The sequence below is a fragment of the Uloborus diversus genome, chromosome 5 (assembly GCF_026930045.1).
Source record: "Uloborus diversus isolate 005 chromosome 5, Udiv.v.3.1, whole genome shotgun sequence".
In the NCBI taxonomy this organism is placed as follows: Eukaryota; Metazoa; Arthropoda; class Arachnida; order Araneae; family Uloboridae; genus Uloborus; species Uloborus diversus.
In genome coordinates, this window is record NC_072735.1 from 159,602,109 (window position 1) to 159,625,946 (window position 23,838).

The 23,838-nt window shown below is 30.1% G+C and overlaps 1 protein-coding gene across 1 annotated transcript in view; it reads left to right on the forward strand.

The window, feature by feature from the left end:
* Positions 1-23,775, forward strand: part of LOC129221936 (integrator complex subunit 2-like) — a 50,056-nt gene extending 26,281 nt beyond the window's left edge. The window contains exons 9-18 of the mRNA XM_054856320.1: positions 8,191-8,374; positions 9,122-9,244; positions 9,641-10,253; positions 12,724-13,048; positions 13,710-13,935; positions 14,968-15,078; positions 16,111-16,218; positions 19,508-19,613; positions 23,010-23,183; positions 23,615-23,775. Of these exons, the coding sequence (XP_054712295.1) occupies positions 8,191-8,374; positions 9,122-9,244; positions 9,641-10,253; positions 12,724-13,048; positions 13,710-13,935; positions 14,968-15,078; positions 16,111-16,218; positions 19,508-19,613; positions 23,010-23,183; positions 23,615-23,775 (2,131 nt within the window). The remainder of the gene's footprint in view (positions 1-8,190; positions 8,375-9,121; positions 9,245-9,640; positions 10,254-12,723; positions 13,049-13,709; positions 13,936-14,967; positions 15,079-16,110; positions 16,219-19,507; positions 19,614-23,009; positions 23,184-23,614) is intronic.
* The last annotated feature ends 63 nt before the right edge of the window (positions 23,776-23,838 follow it).

Sequence of the window (23,838 nt, forward strand, 5' to 3'; positions counted from 1 at the left end):
GGGATAACTTACGCCGCCCTCTTGGATGGCGTTTTTCAATTTTTATTTCATTAACTCGAAAACTATCTAATTGTGAGTAAAATCATTAATTGAGGAAGTGAGAAGCAAAGGGATGCAAGTAGCAAAATCAAAAATTTGGAGATACCAGTGCAAATTTGGTAGGTGAACCTCTACTCTGTCTTGAAGCAAGAAATAGTACTAGTAGCCCTTGTAGGTGCTGTTATAGAGCATGATTCAGAAAAACTTTTCAATGAAAGCCTACCTAGGACCTCATCTTTAAACGTGTTTCACTCGAAACTTGAAAATATCCACTTACATCCCTTTGTTTCTCTCTGCCACAATTGATACATTAAAAACCATGAAATTACCTTTAAAAAGATTTTTTAGTTTTATTTTAGCTGTTGTAGATGTGGTGATGTTTAATTTCAAAGTTGAATTATAGTCTCAGCTGAAAAGGAAAAATGATTTGTATGCATTTCACATTGTTCTGAATTTAAGTAAGTTAGTGTTTCAAAAGTGCATGAACTTTGAAAGTAAATATCTCTGCACCTCTTACAGCTACAATAAAAATAAAAACACCTTTTTTTCAAGGTAATTTTATACTCTTTAATTTATCAACTAATGATTTTAGTAAATAGTTTTTGAGATACAAAACAAAAATTAAAACATCTAAAATTCAAGATGACAGGACAAGTTCCTATTTTGATAGGCAACCTGTCAGAAACATATTCCTCCAATCATGATTTTGTATTAAAAAAGTTTTGCTTGCAAAACAGAAGTAGAAATTTGCAATGGTATCTTGTACTATAAGGAGTTTAACCATCTTTAAAATTTATTTATTGTCAAACTAATTGTTTCATTTGAAAATGTTTTGAAGCTATCATTGGTATGTTATAGTACATGAACTTTGATAGTTTTATTATCATTATTATTTGTTTATTTTATTTATTTGTATGTTACTCAGGGGCCTGGCCAAAGGATATTTGGGTCCGTTAACGGACCCTTCACAAAAATCCGATCAACCAAAACGTACCTTTCACAAAATCCCGATCAACCAAAACAGATCTTTTACAAATGGTTTATTGAAAGAGCAAATCTGAAAGCAAAATAACGCATATTTCCGTGTATAAACCGATAATTTTTGGAACCTTTTTTGAAGTCAAATTAGAGGGATCAGCTTATACAAAATCTGCTAATTTTGCAAAAGAAAAAAAAATCGGCACTCTTGCGATGCTACTGCCAAATAAATATAAAGCCCTTTGTTTCTTGGAAAGAAATCAACAGCTGAAAATAAGTTTGGTCTTAAATAATTTTGTTTGTTTGTTTTATCACAGCTAATTAGCAGCGGTGTTGTTGTAAACTCTTCTAAAAGGCGTTGGTAAGCACTTTCCTCCCCCCCCCCCCCACTCATGATTTAATAAACAATCATAATAATAATATATATCAGCGAAATGAACTTAGACCTGCAATGGGATAGTAAGGATGGGGAAAAATTTGATCGCTTCAGATAGGGGTTACCAACTTCAAAATTATCGCCACTTAAAGAGCGTCTGGCGCCACTTAACGAGCATCTGGCATTAAACCTTTATGATGACTTGATTAGAAAATATTCTCATCATTTTACCAGCTTGTCAATATTTGCGTTTTTATGCTGCGGTGCCAGTGCGATGTTTAACTGTTATTTTGGGAAAAAATTATATCGGTTTTGATTTTTCGATGCTAACAAGGATGATTAACTTTAAATAAATTCTTTTAATTACCGTTTTTTTTTCTTTAGATGTCTACATTTTGAAAAATGCAATCTTTTAACTAGAGACGTACCGAGTACTCGGTAACTACTCGGTACTCGGCCTACTCGGCCAATTTGCCGAGTGCTCGGTACTCGGCCAAATTTTGATTAGATACTCGGCCAATACCGAGTAGTTGCAAAAAATTGAATATTGTCCAAGACAGGTATTGAAATTTATAAAAAATGCAATCACATATAATATTCTGCAATCATTTACAATTTAAATTTAAATTTTGAGAATAATGAAGTTTGTAATGCTTCAAGGGAATAAATCTTTATTTTAATGTCCCCAAAGTTAATAAAACTTATTTATTAAAAATTGTGCAAAAAAGTAAGTATAGAAAATATGGAATTTTTATATTAAAAATGTATTTTTGCTACAAACAAAAATTAGTTATAACATACCTGCCAACCCCTCCGGATTTCCCGGAAGTTTTACGGATTTTTATGTCCTTTTCCGTTTTTCCGGTTATGAGCAAAATCTTCCGGATTTTTCACGTTTTGTAGGAAAAATAATTATCTCGCCAATTTTGGCGCTAACGATACTTTTGTGGAACGCGGCACCGCGTTTTAGGCCAAGTAGCCAAGGAAAGGTTGCCGTAAGAGAATGACACGAGAAGAAGCGAGGCAAGATTATGACGTCACTGAGTGATACAGCGCATGACTTCATCGGGATCCAATCAAAGCAAGCGTCGCGGCGGGCAACTAGGGGCACAATTTCGGCGCCAGTTATCTTCTCATTCTCTCAATTCGAGCTGTTTTTGCTTCGTTCTTTTTTTAAGATGAGCAACAAATGTTATTTCCAAACTTTTAAAGAAAGCAATAAAAGTAATATTTACTAAACGAAAGTAATTTCAATTGATATGAAATTCATAACTAATATATTGTTAAATGTAAAGAGGGTAGGTGTCCTGTTTGATTTTATTTTGCGTTAAAATCTTGTGGATAAAAATAAAAAAAATCTTCCGGATTTTTTTTCTCGGAGGTTGGCAGGTATGTTATAAGAAATATAAAAATACCTTTGCTTAAAAAATGAAAGGAAATAAAACAACGTTAAAAACGCAGTGCAGACACGTGTTTTGGCATTACAAGTAATTCCTTTTTCAATGCACAAAATGTGAGCTCGTTTAAAGGCATCCGACAAAAATCGGATTCTTTTGTCGAATGTCTTTAGTCTTTAGCTAACATTTTATGCACTGAAAAAGACGTTCCTTGTAACGCAGAAACACTTGTCTGCAGCGTTCCTGCACATTTGTTTTATTTGCTTTTAAAAATTATTTATTTTTGGCGGACAAGAACTATAATAGATTGGTACAATTTGTTTTAATTCCAACTTGATTAATCATACCTTTTATATATATTTTTAATTTTTAATTTAAAAAATAATTTTTTTGTAAAATTTTTGTCAAATATATATATATATATATATATATATATATATATATATATATATATATAAACAATTTTTTTTAAATAATGCATAGTTAAATTTCAGCAGGAATTTAGTTTTAAAAACTATTATATGGACATGGAGGTCTATACAACTATTCCAACAAGTTCAAAATTCATCACATGTGTATCGGTGGTTCTTCTTAAAACATAATTGGTACTTGGTAACTCGGCCGAGTAGTGAAAGGCCGAGTACTCGGTACTCGGCTACTCGGCCAAAGTGCTACTCGGTACGTCTCTACTTTTAACATCCGATATGAGAATCATAGATTGTTCTTTTTTCAAGCCAACTTCGCTTTATTAGGATGCAAACAAATGAAAAGTCTATTTATTGTTGTTAGAACTCTCATTTCAAGTTTTTGAAGCAAAATTTCATTTTCTTTTATGAGTCAAAAATTAAAATGCGGAATAAATGGTTTATTTTTTTTTTTATTTTTTATTTTTTTGTTTCAACTGTGTCCTCAGATATTAATGAAATGTTTATCATAGGACTCTAAAATGCAATTTTAAAATAATTTTATTAAAATTATTTCTTTTGCAAGCCGTTTTTATACTATTGATGCCTTCACTTTGAGAATTGCGATCTCTTTGCATCTGCTATGGGAATCCGATTTTTGGAATTTTTGATGTTTAGTACGCTTGTTAAGAGGTGAACAATTGAAATATCTTTTTATTTTTGTTAAAACCACGGAATTTATAAGTTTTAAACGAAATTCTGTGCTTTTTAAGAGTGTCTTGGGTCAAAAGTTAAATGCTGAACCCTTGTCTGAATTTTATTTATTTATTTATTTTTTTGTTACAATTATTTTAAATACTGTACAGAAACATTTCTAGTATAATTTAACATAATGTAGAATAGTAGATAAATATTGATACTTGAGAGAGTCCCCCCCCCCCCGCCAAAAAGAAGAACACTCCAGAATGATCGACATAGAAGGGGAAAACACTCAACTTTAAGTTTAACTGATGTAGTTTGTGCCATCTCTAAATTCTAAAATTTTGTTTTAACAAAAAAAAATTTTTTTGTGATATTATTTGATTTTTCACAAAATTAATTCATTTTTTCACAAAATTATTTGATTTTTCACTAAAAACGGACCCTGTGAAAAATCCTGGACAGACCCCTGTTACTAGTTATTTTTCATTGAAAATAGTATCAGTATAAGAAATTTGTTTTGCAATTTTTTGAAAAAATATTTTGTTTTCCTTCCCTTTTTTCTTCACAGTCAGAAAACAAAACGAGGAATTTATTTCAGTTGAATTGAAACTAATCAATTTTGTTGAGTCATTCGAATTGAAACAGATCAGTTTCGTTAAATCATTCTGCAAAAACTAGTCCAATTGTTTATACTCATTGCAGTTTAATATATTGCTTTAAAATAATTGCTTAGAATAAGCAGCTTAATGTATTTTAATTATTTAAACCTTATAAGATATATTGCAGTACTTAAGATTGAAAATAATTAAAATAGGATATAAATTGAACCATCTGAATATGAACTATATAATTTTATCAAAAAAGTAATAGTTTTTCATTGGATCCAAGGTAAATCAAGTTCAGCAGCAATTTTGTACATAAAAAAGCATTTCTGTACTATTTATCTTAAAAATATGTCTCAATATATGTTTAAAATAAATTAATACAGTATAACCCCGATTTAACGATTGTCAAGGAAGTGGGAAAAGTTATCACTAAATCAAGGATATCGTTGAATCAAGGAGCATAGACATTCAGTGCAATCAAATCGGGAACAGTGAAATGTATCATTAAATTGAGGAAATCGTTAAATCAGGTATCATTAAATCGAAGTTATGCTGCATATTAGGGTGGAACGAAAATGACCTTAATTTTTTTTTTCAATTTTTTTGCTTTGCCGTAGGGGGGAAAAGTTGTCATTTCAGTTTAAAAAGAAGCAGAAGAAATTTCATTGCTTTACTACAACATCTTTAGGTACCGCAACGAGCTTAAAGTTTGATAATTACCGAAATTTCCATTTAGCAATGAAATTCCTTTTTATTCTTTCCCGCTGTATATAACGGCACAAAATATGGCAGTGAATATATTTTTTAAGCATTACATTAGGAAAAAATACTAATTAAAAAGTACAGTTTTAAAAAATCATAATCTTTACTAATAATAAAGCTGAAAGTCTGTCAGGAGATCTAGATCTCTGTCTGGATCTCTGTGACGCGCATAGCGCCTAGACCGTTCGGCCGATTTTCATAAAATTTTGCACAAAGTTAGTTTGTAGCATGGGAAGTGTGCACCTCGAAACAATTTTTCCAAAATTCGATTTTGTTCTTTTCTATTCCAGTTTTAATCACATTTACCCGAGCAAAATTATAAGATGGGCGAGTAAATTACCAAGTTGTTATAACGTGGAACCGTACCATGGGCAAGCCAATTGGCGAGAAATTCTTCTTACATTATTTGTAAATATACAAGCAAACCAAATGACCTTTTAATTTTTCTACAACGGGCAAAGCCGTGCGGGTATCACTAGTATACAATAAAAGACATCAACAATTCCATTTTTACCATTCAAAGTATTCTTAATGGTTGTAAATGAATGGTTAAACCTGTATGATGTTTGAGTCTACTTCTTTGACACATTAAAGTGCTTTTTTTTTTCTGTACCAAATAACTTTTTCTTCCAAATAACTCTTGAGTCAATTTTTCGTCTCCTACGACTGAACCATACTTTTTAAAAGCCGCCTACGGGTTACAAGCTTCACTTTGAGGGATTCACTAGACAAATGTTTTACCAAGGGGGGCTCGGTTATTTCATTTTCACCCCGTGAGATCAAATCGATGTAATCTTTGGCAGCAAAAATTATTTGTTGAACTTTCAACTTCTTAACCCCACCTCTACTTTATGTTCTTGCATTCAACACACGTCGTAATCCAAGTTCTCTTACATTTCTACACTCTTTGCATAACATAGCCAGAGATTTTCTGTTGCATCAAAATACCCATTTCTTTATGTAACCTGGTCTATAATGTTCTTAAAATCATGATAGAGATATCGTGAATGTAAGATACGTTCAAATAAATGTTTAGAGCCGTAAGTACGAGAAGGTTTTAATATGATGTTAAACCACAAAAGAGCATACGCATTGCCCACTTGATCCGTACAAGAAATGGATCCTTTCTTGAAAATGTATGAATGAATAATGATCACTATTAATATATTTAAGTATAATTATTTGTTTTAAACAATTTTAGCGAAATGCCTCGCCCATATAAAGGAAACTATACTTTACTACACTTTAACAATGTACTGAGTCAGAGTCTTGAGATTTTCAGTCGGATTTTTAGTTGCTACGTGTAATCAAAATGTACGGTTTGCAAATGTAAGTCATCTGGAGTGGGAAAGTTTTCCCAGGTTCCTTGAAGATAAATCTAGTTAGCAAGTCCCACTTGATATAGTGAAACACATATCCAATACATATTTGTGATCGGTACTTATGTCCTGTATGTTCTCAAAAAGAAAATTATTTTCAATGGGTAAGGAAGTAACCACAGGAAGATTAGAACAGGTTTCCACATGTTGACTTATTTTGTCTTTAAATTCGTTTGATTCTTTTGTTTTACCATCTAAGAATCCATTAGGCTTCTATTCCTGTTGTCCCAAAGAAGCTCTTGACCAAATGTAATCTATTCTGGAAACTAAAAGGTCATATATATATATATATATTTCACTTACAGAAAGATCTTTTCCAGCCGCACTTTTTAGGCCGTGTCTAATAAAACAGTAGCATTTCATTACATCTTCGTAAGTGGGTAGTAAAACTTCATTGAAATCGCTATATATTCCAAAAATAGGACATTCTGACGTTTGTCTCGTCTGCACTTGTTTAGACTGAGGCATTGCAAATCACAACAATGAAGTATTTTACCAACTAACGAAATTTTACGCTACTCACTAACTCAACTCGACAAAAAAATTGACACCTGATCTGAGCTTGGCCCCACTCACACAAATCACTGCTGACCAGCCCCGCCCCATTTAAACATCCGCTGCTGCAATGACTCAAGCTCCCAGATGCCAGTACATTCGGCAAAAAGTGCGTTTTTACGAAACTCTTTGCTCTTGCGGCACCTCAACACATAATCCGAACAACAAAAAAAGTTATTGTACCACCTGTTGAGCATATAATTTGCTTTTCGACAGCATTTGAAGCATAAAGATAAATTTGAAAAAATTTTTACAAAATTTAAAATGTTGCAAAAATTGCAATTTTGCAAAACTTGATGCTTTTTGCGGCACCTCAAGACGTGCTTCAATATTTTTCATATTTTTTTTACATCTTGTTTGCATGAAAAGGCAACTTTTCCGCACTACGGCAAATTGAAAACCCAAAACTTTTTTTTTCGTTCCACCCTACTGCATATGTTTCAAATAGGGTATGTAATTAATAAAGTGAATGTTATCATGAATGTATAGTTTTTGTAATGATCATGTGGTGAAATAAATGTGTGTGGCTTATTCCCATTTGAATTTCAAGTTTAAAGTAAATATCATTAGAAATATGCCTACTCCACCCAAAAGATTTAATTGCCAGCACACAATATGCCTTCAGTTGAGTCATCATTACTACCTCTCAAGATTTGATTCAAAGATTAAGCAAATTTAATTTGGGCGCTAGAATTTAAGTGAGGGTGGGTCTGGGTAAATGCCTTAGGCTGAAATTGGGGCAAAAAAAAAAAAAAAAAAAAAAAAGATATTCTATTACAGTTTGATAAAAAGTTGAGTAAATAATCCTTTTGTTAAGGGGTTTTTGCTGTAAAAATTTTAAACATCAATTATTTTGATTTATTTTTTTTTCTATTGCATTTTAATGCAATTTTTAAATGTTCAAAATATGATAAAACATATGTATACACATGTAGTAATTTTAAATTTGACTTGTTTCCTGAAATTTATTTTGACTTATTTATTCTAATTTAGCACAAGTGGAGTAAATGCTTCCTTCGGTGAAATGTTGTTGTTAATTGCAATACACTTTCACAGTAATCAGATAACTTCTATCACAGATTTGGTGTGTTCTACCTTAGGCATGAAGATTGTGATCAGATCAAATAATTTAGCTAGAATGAAAAATATTTTTACACAAGAAATATTCACTGACCAGGTAAACATATAAAATCCATACATATAATTATTCTGTGTATTTAGATGTAAAATAGAAAAATATTTATTCTGAAAAATAAGAATGGAGCAGACAGCTGCTCCAAGGTTGTTTTAGAACCATTTTTTAATTTAAAAGTTAACTTGGTATCCGAAAATAATGAATGAACAATATTTAGTTATTTATGTTTGTTTTTCTTGCATAAAGTAAAAGTTCCAAGAAACCTTGAAACAGCTGCATGCCATACAAAGTTTATTTGTTTGTATTTATGTTACCAATTGTAACTTTCACTTGTATACTCCGATTTTGCTTTGTAGAGCAATTCACCTTAATGCTACTAAAATTTCCTCTTATTTTTTCATTTTTGAATTGTAATACAATAGAATATGTTTATTACGCTGACCTATATAATGCAATTCTCTATAAACCACACAACTTTTCACAAACAAACAATATGTTTTAAAGTTTAAAAAATACCTGTTTTTCTTTGCAAACATAAAGATTGGTAGGCAAATTAAATTTTGAAACAGTTTTTCATCTTTCCATCTTAATTCAAAGCTTTTAAATAAAAATTAGTACTCACAGTAAACATAAAATACCAGATGGCTCTTGAAAATGGCTTTTACTATTAAAAATTCTTATGAACTCATTTATTTAAAAAACAAAATATGTTTGAATAATGAAGTTAAATCCTTTTCCTCATTCTATATTTTGCATAATTCATATTCATTTTGATAAACTTTAATGTAGGTCGTTACTGCTCATGCTGTGAAAGTTCCTGTGACAAAAAATTTGAGTAGGAATGTGACTGGCTTTTTACCGGTCCACTGCATACATCAACTTTTGAAAAGTAGAGCTTTCACTAAGTACAAAGTAAGTATAAACAAAGTTCTTTTCTCGTTATACAAAAATTATAAATAATTATTTTGTCCTAAAATTTCTTTAAAACAATAGTTGGCTTAATTTATACATTTTCATTTTTCTTCGTTTATTTCTTTTCCTTGTTTGAGTTTCTTTTTGTTATTCTACTGAGTGGTAGGAGCTGGGCTGTAATTACTCAATTGAGATTACAATTTTACTTATCTTTTTTTCTTCTTCTTTTCTTCTCTTTTGACAACTGCAAAAAGTTAAAGGAATTAAAATTATTAATTAAGATGTTTTAAACTTTGTTGAGATATAATATACATAAAACTTATATGCATAGACAGGTACTTTTATGCTTATAAAAGTTTAGATTGTATTAGTTTTCTTTGTATTTTTTAAATTTAGGTTCCCATAAAAGACTGGATTTACAAACAAGTTTGTTGCACTGTCCCACCGTTACATCCCGTTTTGCCTCCTTTAATAGAAGTTTATGTGAATTCTGTGTTAACTCCTAGTTCAAAAGGTTCCATTGACACTACAAATGAACCAATCTCTGAAGAAGAAATTCTTGCTGTTTTCTCCAAATCGGTATTTTTATCAACTGAGCAAAGCAAAAACAATGTCCATTCGCCAGTTAAGGAGTCCTTGAAGAAAGAAGAGAGTTCCTCTCTATCCTCTCAACTTCTCCTTTTGTATTATTTATTATTGTATGAAGATACAAGACTTTCAAATATGAAGAATATTTTACTCAGTGACCGAAAAGTCAAACGATACTCACCTCAGTTTATTGCTCAAATTCCAATTTTCTACCTGATTCAGAGAGCTCAAAAAGATCAAGAACAATTTGCCGGCTTATTTTCTCCTCTTTTGAGATTATTAACAATGCACTATCCTCATCTGTGTCTAGTGCAGCCATGGCTAACTGATGAAGATGACATTGACTTAGCCCTCAATAATTGTCGTGTTAAGCTTCATAAGTGGCCTGAAAAAGGATTCAATCATGATAGTTTGGATAAAGGTAACTATTGTCTTTGTTATTTTATTAAATTTAAAAAAAAAATTTTTGGTTGAAACTCTGAGAGCCAAAATTTTTCAGCAGAATAATCAAGTTTGCAATGTTTTTTAAAAAAAGGCACTATATTTTTTATTTATTTATTTATTTTAATTTTTATTGTTATTTATTAATTAAGTAATTTATTTATTAATTTGTATCATTAAAACTCTGATTCCTCAATGATATTAAGAAATGTAAAATTTATGTTTTATTTGTACTTGATAATTTATGAAACTAATTGTGGAGTTTTGGGGACACATAATGTTTCATAATGGTTCTTAAAAAGTTAAGGTATGGATGTAAACTTTGTTTATATGCAGGAAAGATTTTTTATAAACCCACATTGCAACAATTTTAAAAACAGGTCATAATTTAAATAACTCTTAAAAGTGTTCAATAAACCATTTTTATCAAATTTACAGGTGAAAAGCATTTTGTGTAACTGTTGAAAATTCATCTTCAGTATAAAATATCATACCTCACTACATATTCCTTATTCTAGTTTGCAACAAAGTCATCTGCTTAACAAATTGAACAGAAATATATATGAGCTTTTTATTTTACCTATTGTTTAAAAAGAAATGTGTTAGTAACCACACATGCAGCATCATTTCATCTGCAAGATATTACTTTATAATAAATTGAATGTCAGTGTATGATTTGTTGTAGATTTGTAGTAGTTGTAAAAATAATTTCTAAAAAACTTAAAAGAGTAGCTCTTAGTGATGTTCCTTTATTGTTCAACTTGCTGATATTTTCTTTTTTATCATACAGTTGTGCTTTAAATCATATAAAGTAACCTCAAACTCATATGTTATAATATTTATAAGTATAGGAAGTAAATGGAAAAAAAAAAATATATATATATATATGCAGTATAGGAGCATGAATCTAGTAACCGCAAGGCCAGCAAATTTCCAGATTTCATAATTTGTCGGATTGCTACTGAAAGATTTGACTTAATCACTTAATATATGTACGAGTAAATGCTTACGAAGAAATCCTTCTAATGGGCATTCTAGAAAGTATATAACTTTCATTAAAGTTTTTAAATAAAAATTTGAAATACTCTTTTCAAACAAAAAGAAATTTAGGCATTTATTGATTTTACAAATCACTGATAAAAACTTTAAATTTGTTAGTGTCCTTGATTTCAGAGATTCGTTCTACACAGCAAGTAGAAAAGAAACTTCTCAAATTTCCACCTGTGGCAAGAAATGTGATTAATCACAAAAGCTAGCATAGCTGTCTTTCTAGTAAAATATTTTCCTTATCTCAAATATTGCAAATATTTATTAAGCAATAAATAATAAATAAAAATAATATAAGTAGGGGAACATGGGACAAAGTGAAATAGCAGGGCAAAGTGAAAAGGAGAAATATTTACTCTGCTTTTAGCTCCACCTATCTGGTATTAATTTAACTACGTAGTACCATATGTAGTCTATTCTAGTAAGGAAAAAAATACCATCAAAGATTAAAACATTTGGTATTAAAGGAAATTTTAAAAAAATGATACTCATATTGTAATATTTTGTTGTAAGTCAAAAACTATTTTTGTTGCTACAAAATGATTAAGTTCTTGTTATTATCATTTGAAATATTAATTGAGATCTCCTAGCATTCAATGCAGCAAAAATTTAGTTAATATTGAGCTTATTTGTATTTTTAATAAATTGTGCAATTTGACGAGTACATGCGGAGCAAAGCGGATGGGGAAAAGTGAAATAGTTTGTTTTATTTACTCACTCAATCATTTAATCTGATCACTTACATTTTCTTTTATTAATTAATTCATTTACATTCCTTCATTTAGTAATTCACTTATTTATTCATTCACTCTTTTACTCACTCATTTATTTTTCTTCATTTATCAATTGATTTATTCATTTAATTATTCGTTTTTGTTTCATTATCTTTTCATTTGTTCATTCAACCTTTTATTCACTGATTCTTTTGATCAAAAATTATGTTTTATAATCGAATAGAAAATTTTTCATTAGAAAAATATTTTATTTTTCACTTCGCCTCTTGGAAAAAAAAAGTGAAAAATTTCCACCATTTTTTGAATGCTCAAATTTACTGCCAAAAATAAAAAATACTGTTTCAACATAAGTTTTATCATAAAATACAATGTTCTTTCTTTATGTACTGTAATTTTCAAAGCAAATTTCTGATTTGTTCATTTTGAAAAAACTCAGTCATCTTAACTATTTCACTTTGCCCCACATTCCCTTACTACTCCCAAGAAGTGTCAAATTTGGGACCTTGTAGTTTATATGCATGAAAATAATGTATGAATTAGTAATAATTTTAAATTCATAAAATTGCTTTTAAATCTAATCATATCTTATTAAATCTAATGATATATTATTTGTAGAGAAATGTTTTCAATTAAAATTTTTTAGAATTTGCTTTTTCTTTTTTTTTCCAGCCTTTGAACAAGTGGAGAATTGTCCGTTTCAGCTGCTATCCCACTTGGACCATCTTTTGTCCCTTTCTGTGCAACAATTATGGCCATATGCTTCAAAATTTGTTTCCTATATGCCTAGATTGTTGGACCATTCAGATTACTTGCAAATTTTGATTAAAGCAAAGAAATTATGGTGGAAATTCAATTCAATTTTCCCCCGTAAACTGTGGGTGATGACTGTGAATGCTTTTCCTCAAAAAATTTACAAAACAGCTCGCAAGCTTACATTGGATGATATTATTCTAGATCCACTTCACGTTCTTAGGTGTGATAAAAGAATATTTAGGTAAGTTATTTTACTAGGGAATTTTTTTCTTCTTTGGTAGCTTTAGATCAATTTTTTGTACAATTTTTGTATATAAAAGACTGTTTGCACTCTGATCTCTTATAAAATAATTTCCACACTAAAAGTTTTGCCCAAAAAATGATTGTCTACTGCTCAAAATGATCTAGTCACTATAGTTGGGTAAATCTGTCCTAGCAGCATTGTGACAGCTACGTAGATCCTAATCCCAGCCCGGATCTGCAGACCCAAAAAAATGAAAAAAACTAGTACCCAGACTTATTAACGTTGCAAACATGCACTGCTCTCCTCTAGGGAATGACCCTACATATTTTGTTGAGGTGGGGTGCAAATTTATAGATCCAGGCTTGTCCTAATCACAGCATTACAATGTTGCCAGTTAAGGTTTGCCCCACCTATAGGGCAAAATCAGATGTGACTATCTTCCACATATTCTCAGTTTTTTACTTTTTGTCTTTTCTGCCCTTGTTTTCTGATTTTTTTTCCCCAAATTCAGTTTCTTATAGTTTACATTAAAAAAATATTTCAAGTAATGAGCTTGGAGTTCTGCCTCCTTCAATAAATTACTTAACTCCATGTAAAGGTTATATATAGCAAAGCATTTCAAAAAACATATTTTAGGAAGCATTACTTCTACTTTTAGGTGTCCTCCTTTTATGGAAATAATTCTTCATATGCTGCAAGCATTTCTTGCAGCCTCAAGGACACATCTTCTGCACCATACACTTGAACAGCCTATGCTAGAGAAAACTGGACTTTTAGAAACTGAGAAGGACAGAGAAGACTTAAGAACTGCTTTGGTAGCAGCTCAAGAAAGTGCTGCTGTGCAGATATTGTTGGAATGTTGCTTGCCCACTGAAGAAGATCAAGTATATATATTTACCTTTTAATATATAAATATATGCATGTGTGTATCTCCCGTAGTTGGGTTGTTAAATTGGCTGCCTTTCAAGTCGATGCTGGATATGGGAGGAATCTTCTCATTTCTCTTTTTCAGTATTTCACGGTACACACACAGATTTTTTTTATTTCAGTGGCGTATCTAACATGGGTGACAACTGGGGCGGTAATTTGTGGTGTTACCCTCCCCCCTTACAAACGCAAAAAAAGGGGGGGGGAATAAAAAGGTTTTAATGTTTAAACATGCAAAAATGAAATTCTTGAATCCAATTTGGTATCAGCCTCCTCCTGGGGTGTCTCCCAATGCAAGTGCTCTTCTCCCTTCTCCTTTTAAATGCAAAAAAGGAGGGAACAAAAGTTTTTAATGTTCAAACATGAAAAATGAAGTTCCCAAATCCAACTTGGTATCAGCCCCTTCCTATGGTGTCCCTAGGGGGACTGGAAAGCATCCCCCCTCCTGTGGTGTTGCAACTGTGTTTGATAGAGTAATTTTTTTTTTTTTAAAGTCGAAACATTTCTGAGTTTAAGAATTTGTATTTCTAAAAAATTTGCAATTCCTCTTTGATTGTCCCCCCCCCCCCCCAGATAGGTGAAATGAATTACTTAGCAATATGATATTGCCATAAAATTTTGTCACACTTTATGCATTCCCTAATATCAATACAAGCAAAAATATCCAATTGCAAATAATACAGGCTCTAATTATACCTTTTAGCCCTAAGGATCTGTAGTTATCAGTTTTTTGAAACACCTCTTATGTTCTTATTTTTATTTGTATTAGAACTAATGGTCTCTTCTATCTCTAAAAAGTTCAATATATTTACTACAAATTGTTTACTTTTTATTGGTGCAACGTTTCTTCTCCTCATGTAACAATATAAATAAGATTTTTTTTTTTAAATATCTTCAAGCAAATTCAAATTAACAAGTTAACAATAAATATGCTTTGAAAAGTGTTTCATACAATGACTTTTTATTTCTAAAATAAATTTCTTTTTTAGAAAGAAACTGGTTTGTTAACTAATCTTAGAGAAATTCAAAGCTTAATATGCTCTCATCTTCATCAAGTTTTCATATCTGAACCTAGTCTAGCAAAGTTGGTGCACTTTCAGGTAAGTTAATGTTTAAAAAAAACTTTTATGGTAATGCTTTGAAAGACACATGAGAATCATGAACTGTTGTTTAAACTTTATCTTTCCTGTATTAGAAACAATACAAAACTTTTTATGATGAATTACTTGACTTTCCGCATAATTTAGAATATAAAATATTAAAAATTTTCATAACAATTTAACTGTGTAAAAAATTCTGTTGAACTTTTTTAAGTAAATGTATGAGTTAGACTTTGCTGTTTCTGTTTAGAAATTTCATGTTTTAAGTCTAGAAATTATCACCGTTTTCCATTATTTTATTTGAAATAAAGTTGATATTGTTATTTTCATCTAATAAGACTAATAAATTATTTTTATTTATTTTTTTTTTTTTTTTTTTAGCATTTTAGTCAAGAGAACAGTTTTGTAGTCATTATTAGTTGAGTAATTATGAGTTTATATTTAAATTATGGATAAAACCATAATTGCAAAAATGTAAATTAAATTATTTCAGCTCTAATGTGCTTTATAATATTACTGTCTCATATTTTTAGTATGCAAGAAAAACCATTGGATCTCTAATCGTGTTAGCCTAGCGATAGTTGCAATTTCATGATCAGTAGCTTCCTTTGGTTTGTCTATTATGACCCAGATCTTTACGTATGAGAAATAACATATGCATTAATATATGCATTGTACTTCATAATAAATTGATGCAAGATAGTGTGTTCTATTGCTTTTAATTTTGTAATAGTCATCTTTTACAATGATATGTTTTTTTTTAGTTATATGCTTGATAAAGAAGATTATGTATTTTAATTTCCAGCTTTGCTGTAATGTTTTTCTTAATTTTAAAAAAACTCCAGTGATGTAAATTTATGAATGTCTTGTTTTTAATTAACCTTTCATGAACCAAAATAACAACAACAAATTTTGCCTTATTTTATTTAGTTAAAAAACATGACTTGATAACCAAAATCATTAACTATTTTTATAACTTTGCTTCAAAAGGTGCATTATTTTGTTTTTAACATAATTGTTTTCTAATTGTAGACATATTCAAGTGAACTTTTACCAGTTGTTGTTTCATCTGTTCCATCTTTGCACATTTGTTTAGATTTTCTACCAGAACTTTTAAGTCAAGCAGATTTAGATAAACAGGTAATTATCAGAAATTCTTGACAGGCTTCAAATTACAGTAGAGTCTCAAAAGTTTGAGGTTCCGCTTAATTCAAGGTGCTTACTTTATATTTTCATTTACATTTTTTACTGTAAAAAAATGATTTTCACAAAAAGCTGAAAATTTAAATATTTTTCTGATGTTACACTTATTTAACTAGAAACAGAAAATAATAAAGAATTTATTGAGAGGTTGTTGTCAACAACATTCCCTAAATGGTGCAAAATTATCATCGACTGCTCAATATGGATTACAAGATGCCTTGGATGTGATAACTTGATGTGGGAAATTAACTTTGATTTGCTACAAAGAATGTGTAAATATGTCTTTTGGAATACCTGATCATAATAAAAAAAGAGGGTTCAAAACTTGACACGTCAGGAGCCGTATGTACAAAATTTAAACCTAAGCAATTAAAGCAATGTGGGGAAAATTGGGAAAAATCACTTGGGACATTTGAAAAAGTTTCAAATTCAGTCTGCAAACAGAAAAATAAAAGAAATAAAAAAAATTTGAAAAAAAATAGAACCGACTTTAAATTTGCTTTAAAAAGTGAAAAATAATCTTATTCTTTAAACACCATCGATAATGCTTTTAAACATAATTTTTGAAGTTGGCTCAAAAACAAAACGTAAAATCCAATGTAACCATGCTTTGTTCTAATTTTTTTCAGAAAAAGTTACGAATGAAACATACATATCCTTATACAAATATGTTGTCATCAATGCATACTTTATGTGATAGTGAAGAAACTGGGCCTGGTTAAATTTATAGTTGTAGTTGAGTTATGGCCATGAATGATTTTATCTATCGTTTTTGCGCCAACTTCAAAAATTATGTTTAAAAGCATTATCGATGGTGTTTAAAGAATAAGATTATTTTTCACTCTTTACAGCAAATTTAAAGTCGGTTCTTTTTTTTTTTTTTTTTTCAAAAATTTTTTTTTTCATTCTTTTTAGTGTAAATGTAAGTATTTCAGAAATAGTAAGAAGTTACCATCATGAAACTTCACCTTATTTTTTTCATAAAAATGCTCCATAATAATAATAATAATAATAAAAACTATAAACACGCGTTATACTTTAAGCGATTGGCACTAAAAACTTATCTTTGTTCCTCTTTGGAATTAATGTGTAGTTAATTTAATTATAACCATTTAAGTATTACGTTTTTTCTAACTAATTTACATTTCACAGCATTTAAGTTGCTCATGATGCAATTCTGTACTTTCTTACTTAGCCCCCATCATTTGTTATAGGCATAGATGATAACGAAAAAAATACAACTGTAGTTGAGGCAAACCTAATGTAGCATTGTGAAGGCTAAGCAGATCCTAATCACTGCATCACCTCGCTTCCAGGTTAAGTTTACCCCCACTATGGAGCAATAGCACTGAAAAGGGGAAGATTTCGATAATTCACATATTGTTACTATAAATCAGCAAGGTTACCCAAAAAAAATTATTTACGCCAAAAATGAGACGACAGCGCCAGATTCTCGATTATTATCGAAATATCCCCCTGAAGAAACTTGATGCTTGCTTCAGAGAAGCCTTCATTCAAAATTATCATTACAATTACTATTAATGTTACTGTCGTATGGCACCAAACTTTCATGACAATGGGTTTTAAATTTAATCATTTAATAGGGAAATTGCATGAAATTTATGGTTTTTTGCCCATAACTTTTTTTTCTAAAGGACAAATATGGTCAAACAAAGTAATGGGACCTAAGTTGAGCCATCCCCTATCCATTAATAAAAGAATCATCAAAATCGGTTCACTAGGTGAGATGCTGTGAGTGGACAGACAAAAAAGAAACATACATACGGTATGAACTGATAACCGCCTCCTTTTTGAAGTCGGTTAAAAATTATCTTTTATTGAAGTGAAAATACCCAACAAACAAAACGAAAAGTTAAAGCCCTTATATATATAAGAGCCGGCACATCAGCTTAAGATCAGCTATTTTGAATTGAAGCGCGTGTCTGAGTGGTTGTGTTTTCTGGCAAGTTATTGTGTTTGATGATTTTCACCACAAGCAGTTGTTAGCAGCAGGTGAATTATTTATTAAATAAAATATTAATTTTGGTTAATTTGACATAACCCGTAACTTTGATGTGGTAACCCTTAGCTCCGCAAACCATTGAAAAATCTGATCGAAAATGGCTAAACTTAAGCTGATGCGCCGGCCTTTTCATATAGTGGCTTAACGAAAAGTGGATCCCAAGTTAATCTTTCTGAACACGACCTCACTGAATGAAATTTCTGCACTTTTTACTTAACATAAAATAATGTAAATTGAGTTTGACCTTAAATGTTGGTTAAATTAGAAGCACTTATATCTTCTTTCCTACTTAATTGAGAGAAATGGAAATTTCTTGTGCCAAAAAAAGGAGCCCTTTCTGACAACATATAATGTGAAGGTGTGGAAGAATTTTTGTACCCCCCAATTTGATGAAATTAGTGAACATTTAGCTTAAAAAATTAATTAAAAAAAACAAACTCAAAATTTAGAAAAAGGCCTCCCAGGTGAAAAAATTAATTAAAAAAAAAACTAACTCGGAATTTAGAAAAAGGGCTCCCAGGTGCTGAATCCTGAAGTACATTCCTGGGGTACCAAGTTTCAAGGCTGTAGATGCCTCCTGGGTGTTGTGCACAAAAAAAAAAAAAAAAAAAAAAAAATCTGCTTTATACATATAGGTTTAAATTAGATTCAAAAATTATTCACTGAGAGGGAATATTCTATAAATGGGTTATATTTAGGAAATACTCTTAACTTTTTTTTTTAATAATTTAAAAACTCGCTTTTATTTTATTAATTTGACCCTTAATTTGAAACAATTTTCTTTTAATATCCTGATGCAAAATTATTTTTAATGCGGTATTATTACTTTAAGATATCAATGCAAGTAACATTTCCAAACAAAAAACATTGAATAACACATTGTTGCTCATACAAGTGATCCTTCTTCTTTCCTGTCCGTGCACATATATTTTCACATGCATGCATTTTGATGTACCTTTCCAAAATGCAATTTTTAAACATTATTGTAAAAAAGTACAATGTTTAGCGTTATAGTTCAAATATTTTCTTCCAGAGATTTTGGCTTCAGTTTTAAAAAAAAATGTTCTGCTGGAGTTTGAAAGCCCTACCAGAAAGCTTTGTGCACTGCATAATTGTCAATTTATATCTCTCTTTTTTTTTTTCTTTTCTTTTTGGAGAACTACATCTATGTTGTGAACTAATGTGAATTATATTATTTTGTAGGTTTTTGCTATTGAACTGGCTTCTCATTTATGTTCTCAGTATGCTATTTCAAAGTCTTTGAACATTGCAAAATTGTGCATTAATGTGTGCAATACACTGCTTGGAGGTGAGTATTTTTAATACGGAACGACTCAATTTTCATAACCAGTTTGCAACTGTGCCAAGAAATCCAAATTTGTATATTTTTTGGGTATTGCAATACACTAGCTTCAGGACATTCATGATCTTTTGTGACTTTGGCCTCACTCTGTAATTTATGCCCATGTTTTTCTTGAAAAAATTTAAATTAGTGGGACAATAGTGCAACTTTATTTCTTTTTTATCAATAACTTCAGGGAGAAATGTTAGATGAAACTGGTCGGATTGACTCTTTTTCAGCAGCTCTAAGAAAGGGAAACTGAGTTATATAAGTACCAAAGCAGATAGAGACTAAAGACAGTTCCAAAAATTAAACAACTTTCCATCCTCAACGGCCTTTAAAATTCACACTATTAGTAATGAAGGGATTGACTGGTTGTGTGATGCATTAGTCACTATGAAGTATCAAATCTTTTAAAAACCACAAAGAAAATTAAGAGTTTTTTTTTTGCTACCTATAAGCTGGGTGTAAAAGATCATGATTTTTTTTTTAAGAGCATTTAAAACTTCAGTTAGTAAGTTACATACCAGGGGTCTGGCCAGAGGATATTTGGGTCCGTTAACGGACCCTTCACAAAAATCCGATCAACCAAAACGGACCTTTCACAAAATCCCGATCAAACAAAACGGACCCTTCACAAAATTCTGATAAACAAGATCGGATCTGTCACAAATTGTTTATTGCAAGAGCAGATCTGAAAGCAAAATAACGCATATTTCTGTGCATAAACCGATAATTTTTGGAACCTTTTTTTAAGTCAAATTAGAGGGATCAGCTTAAACAAAATTGGCTAATTTTGAAAAAAAAAAAAAAAAAAATCGGCACTCTTGGGATACTCCTGCAAGCGATAAATAATTGCTACTGCCAAATAAATATAATGGTTGTTTGTTTTATCACAGCTAATTAGCAGCGGTGTTGTTGTAAACTTTTCTGAAAAGGCATAAGTCTCTTTATTTCTGTTAGAACTCCCATTTCAAGTTTTTAAAGCAAAATTCCATTTTCTGTTATGAGTCAAAAATTAAAATGCTGAATAGATGGTTTATTTTATTTTTTGGGTCAACTGTGTCCACAGATATTAATGATATGTTTATCATAGGACTCTGAAATGCAATTTTAAAATAATTTTATCAAAAATATTTCTTTTACAAGCCGTTTTTATACTTTTGATGTCTTCACTTGATCACAGAATTGCGATCTCTTTGCATCCGCTATGGGAATCAGATTTTTCGAATTTTTGATGATTATTACACTTTGTTAAGAGGTAAACAATTGAAATATCTTTTTAGTTTTGTTAAAATCACGGAATTTATAAGTTTTAAACGAAATTCTCTGCCTTTTAAGAGTGTCTTGGGTCAAAAAGTTGAATGCTGAACCCTATTCTGAATTTTATTTTATTTATTTATATTTTTGTTACAATTATTTTAAATACTGTACAGAAATATATCTAGTATAATTCAACATAATGTAGAATGGTAGATAAACATTGATACTTGAAAGAGCGATGCCCCCCCCCCCCCCTTGCCAAATATCAGAAAAAAAATTCAGAATGATTTTCTCGACGCAGAAGAGGAAAACGCTCAACTTTAAGTTTAATTGATGCAGTTTGTGCCATCTCTAAATTCAAAAATTTCGTTTTAACAAAAAAAAAAAAAAATTTTTTTTTTTTTTTTTTTTTTTTTTTTTGCGAAATTTTTTGATTTTTCACAAAATTATTTTATTTTTCACAAAAAACGGACCCTGTGAAAAATCCTGGACAGACCCCTGCATACATAAATGTAACTTTTAGCTTAATACTAATATTTTTAAATATTACAAAACCATTATATTCAAGCAGTATTACTTCACAAAAAAACTTTTATAATGTGATGTGAAACCTATTTTAATGGAAAAGTGTTTGATTAAAATCAAATTTAGTATGAAAAGCATAAAAGTACCCTATGAATTAGAGACTCGCACATTAATCGACAGCTTTGCCAATCTATCCGCGGGAAAATATTTCTCAAGACTTTTTAATAATTTTTAAAACTATCAGTATTTTTTTGAGTAAGAAACCAAGATAAATAAATTTATTAACAAGTACTTTTCTGCAACATAAGTATATCATGTAACATGAAAGTGTACTACCTAAAATAAAGACTTACAATACGAAATTTGCGTGTAACTGAATAAAATATTTGAATTAATCCTCATAGCTGACATTCATGTAACACAATGATTATTTCAAGATTGTCAGGACATAAACTGTTTCATATTTCTTTCCATCTACACAAAATAATCTTCCTGTTCATTTCATTATTTTACTTATAACTTGATTTTCAAAAACAATTATGTACCTGCTTCGAGTTTTTTTTTTTTTTTTTTGATAGAGTTGAAGTAATGTTAATTTTGTTTATTTAAGTTTTCTGCTTTGAATATTTTCTGTTATAATGTTGCATATTTTTAAAGTTGCAACATGCTTCATATGTCAATATTTTTCTCTATGCCCTACCTTTAACTAGGTGCTTTAAAATTACCTTATAATTTTCATAAAGAATAAAAATCTTGGATTAAGTGGTTACAAATAACAAAAAAAAATTAGTTACTAAGTTAAAGGCATATGCTGAATGCAAACAACTAAGTATTTGAATTTTAATCTCTAATTAACTTAATATAACTTTATTAACCATGATAGTATAAAAATTTGCTCACAGAAAATAAATGAAATTTTTTTAAGTGATTTTGAAAAGGAAAAAAACAACAGAAAAGAAAAATCGCAGCTTAAAACCAAGTTTAAATTTACTAACTTAAATAAGTGATTTAAATCACCGACAGTCTTTTGCCTGTAAGCATGGAACTTGTGCTAAAAAATAAGTATTTCTGTTCTAATTAACTTAGAAGCATTAAATGAAGTTCATCATGTGTAGAAAAACCCATGCTTTCAAATAGTATGAACATTCAAAAAGTGCAAAAATTTTCTCCACCATATTTTTGAGTTGATGTGAAAAGCTTGTTTAAAATTATATTAAGTACAAAAGCTAAGAAAAACGCTCTAAAAGTAGATACACCTATACTCTAAACTAATTGCATGCAGAATTTCACAAAAATCAGTTAACCGAGCTTGGCCTTACTCAGAAATATGGACAAACAGATTTGTTATTGCTTGTGTTACCTGTAAAAATTTCATGCAATTAAAATTTCAAAAATTTGACATTGTTTACACTTTTCCAGCCGTTTCAGATTTTGGAATGTGGTCACTATCATTCAAATATTTGGAAATGTTTCTGCCAAATATTTTACTTTGTATTTAATCATTAAATTGCATGCATATATTTTTGAAATAATTTACATGCAAGCATTGTAGAAACGTTGATTTTTTTTTTCTAGTGTTACCAAGTACTATGCATAACAAACTGTTTTTACCTGCTTTACCTGCTCTCATTCGAATGTGTGAAGCATTTCCACCCTTATGTGAAGATGTTGCTCTTTTATTGTGCCAGTTAGGACGAGTTTGCTTATCTCGGATTTGCGCCACATCAAGTGTTGCACCTACAACTGCAGGTATAACATTGTATTTTAATTTTGCATTCATGTTATTCAGAGAAAAGTATTTAATTTTAAATGCATAAAGCAATGACATAGTATTTGTTTTTGACATGATGTAAGGTGTTTTAGTTAAATTTGGTAGGTATTCCCTGCCTTTAAAATTTATTGGCAAGCTTCATTCTGAAGAAAAAGTATTTCAAGTCTATTAATAAAGTGAAAAAATTCTATTTTTTTTATTGGCAGATAATTTTCCTTTCTACAATCCCCCCCCCCCCTCCGCCAAGGATATGTTTTGAAATCCCTTAGAATTGTATTGATAAAACAATTTGTCAAACTCTTGATTTAATGTTTCTAAAACTTAAAGCAAAGTGAATACGTTTATCATTTTCAAGTTCTTTTGAATATTAGATGAATAGTTGTTTAAATTAAGCAAATTTTAATTTTAGATTTGTTGTTACCAATGGATGAAGTTAACCAACTGACAGATTTCAAGAAGCTTGAAGTCATAGTGAATAAGCTGGACTCGGATAATGATTTATGTTATGCCATTCAAAAAGCATTTGTTGATTTGTGTTACACAATAACACTTGACAGAACATTGTATTAGACATCTATGGTCTATTGTAAATAATGTATATTTTTATTTTAATAAAAAGTTTTACAAAAATAT